Source organism: Parus major, chromosome 2 (genome assembly GCF_001522545.3).
Source record: "Parus major isolate Abel chromosome 2, Parus_major1.1, whole genome shotgun sequence".
NCBI classification, from domain to species: Eukaryota; Metazoa; Chordata; class Aves; order Passeriformes; family Paridae; genus Parus; species Parus major.
The window spans coordinates 67,365,808-67,375,305 of NC_031769.1; the positions used below are offsets into that span (position 1 = coordinate 67,365,808).

Here is a 9,498-nt window from a genome sequence, read left to right on the forward strand (position 1 = left end):
GGGGGGGGGGGGAAAGAAAAAAAAAAATCAACTGTCGGTTTGGACATAGCCATGAGCCTCAAGTGCTTCTTACTGTTCGTTGACACTACTTGACTTAAGCCAGTCCCTCACCACCTCCTTTCTATGTCCCTCTCTTGTCCCCACACCTCCTGCTACCGAAGCCTGGGGCAGCAGAGCGGGGGTGCCCCGCGGAGGGGCGCGGTGGCGGCCGCTGGGGGATGCGCTGTGCGCTTGGGAGGGCGGGGAGAAGGGAGGGGGCCGGGAACAGCAGGGAGAGAGGAGGGGAGGGGGCCGGGGTCTGCTGTGGAGCCGTAGGTCTGTACTGCAAAGCAATGCATCACTGTGCCAAAAGAAACCTTTTCTCCTGTCCGGCAACTAGCATTTCGTGGGAAGGGAGGATATTAAATTATTTATAAAAGTAGTGTTTTTAACACAAAGAGAGTGCAGCTTTTTTAATTAATTATTGGAGGGGGCGGGAGAGGGGAAAGGGCTCCAGGAAATGTCAGGCGTTGTTTCCTGTACTGACTGGCGTTCTACATATATGGTCAATACCACTGCTACTGGAAAGAGAAGAGTAATTTTTTTTCTTATTTTCGTGTTTGTATGTAATATATATATGCGTGTGCGTTTTATTGACGCTCGGCCACCATGTTTTTCCGGTTTTTTTTCCTTTCTCCTTTCCCCTGAATAAAAGCTGCCCCCTAAATAAAGGCGGTAATAAGGAGAAGAGCGTGATGTCTGTACTGGCGTGAGGGAGGGAAGCCTGTCGTGGGACAGCCTTGACCGAGAAGCTTGGCTAGGTCCGCGGGGGCAGCAGGGCTGCCCACCCTTTCATCCCCATCCCTGCCGGCGGGTAGAAGTGCCACCTATGGACCCGCCTTATTTTAGTCACGGGAGATGAGAGGTTCTTCTCTTGGGCTGCCACCAGATATGAAAGTCCTCTGCAGTTCCTCGAGTCAAATCAGAATTTCCCGCCGGGGCTCAGCCCTGCAGAAATGCTGGAGATTTGCAGGCGGGGCGATTTGCAGGCGAAGAACTTTGCAGGCAAACTGCCCGACGTAGGGGCAGCCTGTGAAAATCGTGTACATCTGACTTCCTTTCTTCTTTTTTTTTCTTCCCCTCCTTTTTTTATTTTTTTTATTATTATTATTTTTTTCCCTCGAATAACAGCAGGCGCCGTGTAATCCTGCTGTCATCTCTCGGTCCAAGGAAAACTCACTTCAGGAAAGTTGCCGGCACTACAGGGCTCTGGCTGCTTCTGGTGGGGACATCCCGCTGGCACCTACAGCGGGCGAACACTCATTGGGGTGAGGGCTGGGGAGTATCTGCTGCTAATAAAAAGTTTGCACGCGTTGCCTTCACTCGAAGGGCATTATGCTAAGCCTGATTTGTATTTTCAGAAGTGATCAGCAAAGCCTAAGAAGGGCTAAGTCGGAAAAAGGAAAGATTGTGGGGCTAACTGCCTCTGCTGCTGAATTAGAAATCAGTGACGTCCTTGAACTCGAAGTGTTTATACAAATGCTGAAATGATCATTTGAGATTCGTTTGTTCAATGTTTGTTTTAATTAATACTTTAAAAAGTATGAAAATAGGCGGGCTTTTTTCCCTTCAAGTCCTCTGTAAGCACAGGTTACCAAAAAAAACGATGACAAGAATTTTGGGCGTTGGATGGTCTTCTCTCTAATTACATGTATTTCAAACCTTGGAGTTTCTCTCCCATCTCTTTTTCACCTCAGTACTGAGATTCAGCCGCTGACTAGCTTCTACCCTACTCACAAAAATTATTCTGAATAGCAAAGGTGTGTTGTGAAAGGAAAGCTTCAAACAGAACAATCTGCGGCCAAAAACACCGACTTGTTTCAATACTGCTCGAGCAGATTTCACGGTGTGTTTAGCTCAGACCATAATATCCATCAGAACATTGTGAGAGATTAGTGACTAATGTATGAAGTAATCCAACCCTTGAAGGAATTGGTTTTTATGTACACACGCGCATGCACACATACACACAATTTCAACATCATTCTGCCTTCAAGGCTCTGTGCAAATATTAATCTTTCCTTCCATAATCTGCTCTTTCCTCTGGCTTGTATTTTACCATCTCTTTTTTACAGGAGTCCACATGACCTGTCAGCAAGCAACTCCTAGTATCTTTTGCTTTTGTCCATCTTTAAAGGTCATATTTCAGGGTATGTTAAAAGCATCTTGATGGAAACTGGAATTTGTTATTATAAGCGTATAAGTATTTTAATCGGATGTATTTAAGTGCGAATAGGGATGAACTGTGTGTAAACGTATACTTAACAGGATGACATTGAGCTTTTTACTCTTAGAAAATAAGTACATTGAAAAAGAAAGGAAAAAAAAGAAAGAAAATAAAAACCCCTCAGAGTTCGATATATCCCTTGTTAATAAGTATTCTATTTTGTATTTATCCTCTATGAAACGCCTTTTTTTTTTTTTTTTTGATATGTCAAGAAACGTATGTCAGCACAGCAACAGGGGTAGATGTGTCCTTGAGGTCCTTAGCCCTTGCTTGGATTTCCTCAGACGGTCGAGCTGAGGGTTTAGAATAGCCCCGGTGCAGAGCGATGGGAGCAGTGGGCAGGTATCGCCTGCTGGCCGGAGCCCGCTGGGCGGCTGGGGGGCTTTCCCTTGCTGAAAGGTAGAGAGGGTCTTCTCCGCCTCCTCCTGTTTGCGCATCATTCTCCTAAGAGGAGGCAGGAGACGAATTTCTCCCGTTGACCTTTGGGTGGAAATTATCCCATTCGCTCTACATCGCAGGGCACGCCGGCTCATTGCTTCCGAGCGAGTGCCGGCACGGGGAGGCAGAAGCCGCGGTGCTGTGGCAGGGCAGAGGCTCCGCAGCAGCCCCGCCGGGCGGGCAGAGGGCGGCACGGAGCGGCCCCCGGCCGGGACACGGAGCGGGCTCGGCCCAGGGGGATGGCCGGTGCACAGCCATAAATCCGAGCTGTCAGCTGTGACAGACGGCTGGTGAAACACAGCACCTGTCCAAACACTTTCCAGCAGCAGGTAATCAGAGAACCGACACTTTACATTTTTGTGTGGAACAAGCGCATTAACCATTTCACAGACCTTCCCGAAACGGCGATGTTTGTACGTCTGGGTGCTTTGTCTTTTTTAACGTCTAATAAATCAGGATGACAGAAGAGAGAAAAAGCCTTTTGACTTGCGATATTTGACACATCAGCAGCAAGCCAACACTTCGGCGCCACGGCCTTTTAGCCCTTCCAGTGTCTGCATCACCCCCAGCACGTTTGTTGGATGGGTGCAGTTTGTGATGATACTTGAGGCATTTTTACACACTGCAAAGGCAAAAATTAGGTCAGTAGCACAGAAAGCCTGACAGGAACAGGGAGCAAAACAAGTCTCTATCAGCGTGTGGGGGGACCTGAAAACATCCCATGCTGGCTCTTCCGACCCACTGCAGTTTCTTCATATGCCTGGTGGAAACACCAGCCTGAGCAGAATTACTCATGAATTCAGATTCAGACCAGGCTCTGGTTTTAAGTGCTTTTTTGAAGAGAGATTTAGCTTTCCAAATAAATATATTTTACTCCTGAGACTTCCCCCTCTATAACTGATTCTTCTCTTTCAGGCTTTGAATGTTTTAACTTGCTTTAAAACGAAAATAAATAATCATACGTGACAATCAAAATATTTTCATCAAATATTTTGGGCAGCTTCTTCATATCCCACCCCAGCTATGGCAGATAGTGATTAAAATGTTTACCTGAATAATGTTAGTCCTAGCCACTTTCCTAAATTTCTTCAAATGTAAACCTGATGAGCAGCAGAACTGCATCAATTTCTCCTTAATGGAGTAAGACCAAATTAATGCAAAGGAGGTGTTTAAGAAGATTTTTGTGCACTTGAGGAATTAATGAACACACAGAAGAAATAATCTTGCAAAAGTGATCTGTGGACATGATATATGTGGAGCTTGCATATATTACACAGAGTCCATGCAGTGAGATGATACAATACTGCTGTGCCTTCCTTTATAGGGGAGACAAAGTTTTCAACTCTTGTATCTCAGTGAAGGCATGCCAGCAGGACAGAATTTTGATTGTTATTTTCCCACCAGATTAATAAAACCTAATTTTCAGCAAGCAGATCTGATGAAGCCTGAAATTTGCTTTCAGCTTACCTTCCAAATCACACATAAGATGGCACAAGTATCACATCAATATCCATAATGCTACTCTGGAAGGAATCCACTGAAATCAGTCATTTTATTCAACAGCCACCTCAGCACAGCAGTTCTAGCTACAAAACATAGATATTTAGTGAAAGCTTCTAAGCAAAAAAGTGCAGCCTTTTGTATCATACTAGATGCTGAGAAGACCGAAAAAAGTTGAACAGGATTTTGTCTTGGGAATTTGCAGTGTTTTGTGCCCCAAACCACTTTCCAAAGAGGTGATTCCTAAGGTCTGGATGTTTCAGGAGCAGAAGATACTTAGAAAAAGAACTTACACCCCAGAAAAGGTACATACAAAGGACTCAGATTCACAGGCCCTTCATTTTCCACACCATGCCTTAAGAAGCCCAAGGTGAAATCTCCTACCCAAGAGCGAGGTGAGCGACCACAGCCCTATGTAGAAGGGTAGTGCTTCTAACCAAAGTCAACATTTTGCACAGCTCTTCACTGGGCTGGGGGACATGTTTCATTTAATAACAGGCAAGGGAATCAGTCCTTTTTTTGCACCAGGCTTTTTGCCTTTTAAGTCTGAAGTCAACAAAAACAAAGTTGAAATCCACCTCCAGCCAAGTTCAAGGCACTAAGCTGTGATTTTGGCAAGAGTGCTTGTTGCAACTTTGCTGAGCACTACAGTAGCTCTGTAATGATGGGGTGAATATAGTTCCATCTTTCATTTACATCCTGAAGAGGAAACATTTTCCTCTTGACTAAATCCTCCTGTCTTCATTGACTCTCAGAAGTCTCAAAACCAGCTTATCTACAGAGTGCAAATACTGTATTATAAAATGAGACATATGGCTACAGAACACCTAGTCCTTTCTAAACATCCAAACATATTAATGCATCATTTTTCAGGTTATCTATTGTCAGTTTCAGAAAGCTACTAATTCACATACTCTCCAGCCCTGCATAGTAGCTAAACTTTACTGTTGTCTTCAGGAAGTTGTACCTCCATACGTCTGGGTGGACAAGGCCTTTGTCCTCTTTTCCAGGGCCAGAGGGGGAGAGTATGAGGAAGGACTGAGAGAACACAGTCATTACACATTTGTGCTCTTGCACCACGCTATTGTTTTCTTTGTTATGACCTGTTTCAAAATGTCAGAGCTCTTTCAAGCAGCATGGCATACTAATAGCCTCCTCTGCTATGGGGAAAAGCAATGTTTTTGTGGGTTCTTTCCCCTGTTTAATAGCAGAGAATATTCAAGATGAAGCAATACAACTCTAGTCCTCAGTACAAAGTCTTGAGAAGAGTATGTGGGACCCAGGACCACAAGGCAGAAAAACATGTAAGAGGGAAAAAACAAGAAAAATAGGCCGACAGCTAGTTTTCTAAATTCCGCTGTGTTGCTTCCTGATCGTAACTATTCACGGAACATATGTTTATATGCAGTATGTGTTCATAAATGTTTTAATAAGTATAATTTAGCTGGTTTAGGGTCCAATAGGTTTATTTTAGCTGTGTTTGAATTGCTGTTGTTATTTTGAGTCATAAGTTGGTACAGGAGTATAATTCCAGTAACATCTGACAGTCAGCTAGTAACCCTTCACATAAATAGTACACTTCTTGTTTATCCCTAATATTGCTAAAGTATTTTTAGTGCACATTTTGGTCCACTAAAGAAATAGTGCTAATGAATAACATACCTGAGCCAAATTTGGCTTAACTACAAGCGCTCTGTGAGGCCGTGAGGTATCCCAGGATACCTTACTGGAAGGATTCTTCAACAAGACTTCTTCTGTGAAATTCATTTTTTATTTGGTAGTTTTAAGTTACCTGCCATAAAGACCTCAACGTTTCAGCAGAAGCCTGGGACTCCATTTTCCTGGCCTATTACTTTATTCAGTAACTGTTACAAACAGGCAGACCAACTTCAATATTCCAAGTAGAAGTTGTCAATCTTACGTGAATTTTTGAAAAGGCAATTTTCTGTAAAACCACAGAGATTACTTATGGTCCTTCAAGCCAGACATATGACACCAAACTTTTCATTTCAGTCCATTTCAGTTCCTTCCATGGCATTTATTATTTAAAATCACAGCATCTTACCACTGAAATAGCTTCACTAGATTTCTAATAAGAATGTAAAAAAATGTGGACAGGAAAAATTTCTGGAATTACCCAGTTACTTTCCCTGCAGTGCAGTTTCTTCCAGTTTATTTTTAATAACTTATTAAGCAAGGCAGTATTTAGTAGCTGTGTTTAAAGCATCCTAAGTAATGAAGAAGAAACCCTACAAAGATATGGTTTTCTTTGTGAGACAAGTTAAGTTGCATAACCAGGTGACAGCAGATTTTTAGTATTATTCTTAAAACAAGAGTATAATGCAATTCTCTTCCACCATCAGGCAACAGCTGTTGCTCTGGGTACTTCACACAGCCATCTTCAATACAGTGGTAAGTGCTCAGCACTCATCCTCATGCAACATCAGAGTCATTTCCCTCGCTTTGGCATGCACAAGCCTCAATTAGTTGCATGTTATCATCACATTCCACATTAATCATTTAGCAGAACTCTACAGATGTACAGCAGCAACTTTCACAATTTTTTCCTCGTAAGTCAGTCCAGGAAGCCCCCAAGTAATTTCTGTGTATCTCTGAACTTCTCTGGATCATCTCTTTCTGACTAATTGTAAGAACATGGCAAAGCCATAGCTTTCTGTGTCACAATACCTGGAGTCATGTCAGGTTCTTCCCATGCCCCCCAGCTCCAGAAGAAGCAGGTTAAAAAAGGACAAAGAAGTTATAAATTATATTCAAAGCAGCCAGGCTCATACATGACAACAGAGTAGAGACTGCAGTTACTCAACCTTCTCAGCAATAACTATAAAAAAACAAAAAAACAAAAAAACCAAACCAGTGCAACATTTCGACAACCTTGTTCAGTCAGAGAAACAGCCTTTCCCTTTCACTGCCCTCTGTTTCCTTATCCAAAGTTATCCTTAAGGAAACAGAAACAATTTTGCCCTCAAATCTAGTCTACAAAACACTGACCACAAAAAGACAGAACTTGCCATAGACTTTCCTGATGCCTTAGCATCCTCTGCTAAGAGGACTCTGACCCAAGTGTCTTACAGACAGCATCTCTCCTTCCAGATCCTAAATTGGGAAGATAAAGTATATAAACTGTCTTTTGTCTGGTCAGAGCTCCTAAACCAAAGCCCACTCATCCTGTAGCAAAGTCACTGCTGAGACCTCGGCGCAAACAAACTTTAAGTATAGCACTGCTTGTGCTATTTCCCAATGAAACTGGGAAATGCTTGGGTCTTCCACAGCTAACAAGATAAAGCACTTGTCAGAGCTCCCAAGGATAATTCAGGTTAGAATTTTCCTGCTCCTCAGGAACCAGTTACTGCTCCCAATTTCTTTATTCCATACAAAGAAGATTGGTTTTATTCTTTGCTGGGGATAGGTTTCCCCCATCCCATACTGTTACCAGTAGCTGCATGGGAGAATTTCCTCTTTGCTTTATTATTTCTAACACTGCAGATGAGAGGTTCAAATCTGAGCAGGTGACTTGACTCAGCATATACCATCATCTTGTTATTATATCTTCCTCTCCACTACAAACAACCAGAGCAAGGACTATAGGATTACCCAAACTTTAATAAATGTTTGCATCAGGAAAATTTATATTAGACACCTTGTTGTTCTTTGTCCAACTGACATCTCAAGACCAAGAGATCCTCTGTGTGAAAAGAAGTGAAAGGTGTACTTTTTCATAGCTTGATTTAAATGTTGGGGAATTATGCTGGGGTTTCCTGCAGCATGGAGATGACTCAAATTAGGAAACAGCTGAAGCAACTACAAGTCAGTCAGGTCACCCACAGGTTTGTGAACAGCAGTGCCAAAGGCCTGTTAGTTAGAGGAATGAAACTGTAAAACAGAGAAGAGCGTAGCATACAGTTCTAAGGCTAGTACTTGTGCTAATTAGCCAAAGCTATAGTTTACTGTCTTACTCTAAGGTGCCATAAAAACATTTTTATGCAGGTCACAGTGTAGTATCAGCAATTAATAATTATTTTCACATATATATGTGTCACGTTTTAACAAGCCTCTACAACAAGACATCTTAGAGCAAATAAATTTAAAAACTTGACCAGTGTACACCATTGTTCTAGCACCTTTTAATTCAGTGCACATATCATTGTAATTAACTGTTTAAATTAAAGGACCACACTCCTCTTCCTATAGGATTGCTGCACCATCCAATATAACTAGTTGTTGTGGAAAGGAAACTGCTTTGTGCAATTAAAATGAAAATTGTTCTCAGGGCTCTGCCTCAGTGGAAGTCAGGAGGTTTATTCCAAGTGAGAATAAAAACCTCTGGAAAAGAATTAATATTTTAAATATTTAAATCATAGTATTTTAAATGTGCATGTACATGGGAGAGCTAAAGTCTGTCATTCTTTTCAGCCAGCTTGGTATCAGGATATATATAGAAACCTGTTGTAAACTAAGACATATTTTTTCTTTGCATTCAGAGTACTTCTGGTAGTTAGCTTTATCAGGAACACAGGCAGTTATTACTTCACCAGAATCTATTCTAATACAGGGGACACTGCAATGGAAAAGCAGAGCTCCTTGTGGACTTGCACACCCTGTCATAGTATCCTTTAAGAAATGAGGTTTTGCAATTTCTGAGGAGTCACATGCATCCAGACTTAAATCTAACTCAGATAATTATCTAAGCCGTGGGACCCTTCCCTTTGGCACAGTTCTGCTCTTCCTTACCAGACGAAGAAGTCTGGCTTAACAGGCTGGTGCCTACAGGTCTCCAGATGTGATGAGGTCTGACAAAACCGTATCATCATATTCATTCTTATTTAATTGCTTGCAAAACAGGATTGAACACTGCTTGAGTTCAATTTATTTTGGTTGGATGCTTTTGTAAGCACCATCCATCCACATCCTCTGACACAAGGCCAGCAAGTAACATCCTATGATCAGGGATTGTGCCAATAGCCTAGATTCATCAGCCATCACTACACAAAGTGCAGCACAGGAGTACCACAGGGATCTCCATCACAAAAAGAAGTTTGGTGTTGTACACTTATTACCAGAGTACGTTCCTCTAAGTGGCACGTGCAGCCCTCAGACCATGCCTACACAATTTCTACTGATACCAGTCACATCTGAGCTCACATACAGCAAGCCACAAAAGCTTACAGACAATAAAGGAAACCTGACAACCCCTCAATGTATTCCATCACTTCATAACAAAAGTAAAATGCTTGAATTGTATGGATATTTCCCCTCAAAGGGGCTGGGTTAGGAAT

General features: G+C 42.3%; 1 protein-coding gene across 1 annotated transcript in view; it reads left to right on the top strand.

Moving 5' to 3' along the window:
* FOXQ1 (forkhead box Q1) overlaps positions 1-2,312 on the top strand; it is a 4,732-nt gene extending 2,420 nt beyond the window's left edge. Inside the window, exon 2 of the mRNA XM_015652246.2 lies at positions 2,308-2,312. Coding sequence (XP_015507732.1) covers positions 2,308-2,312 — 5 coding nt within the window. The remainder of the gene's footprint in view (positions 1-2,307) is intronic.
* Positions 2,313-9,498: the final 7,186 nt, after the last annotated feature.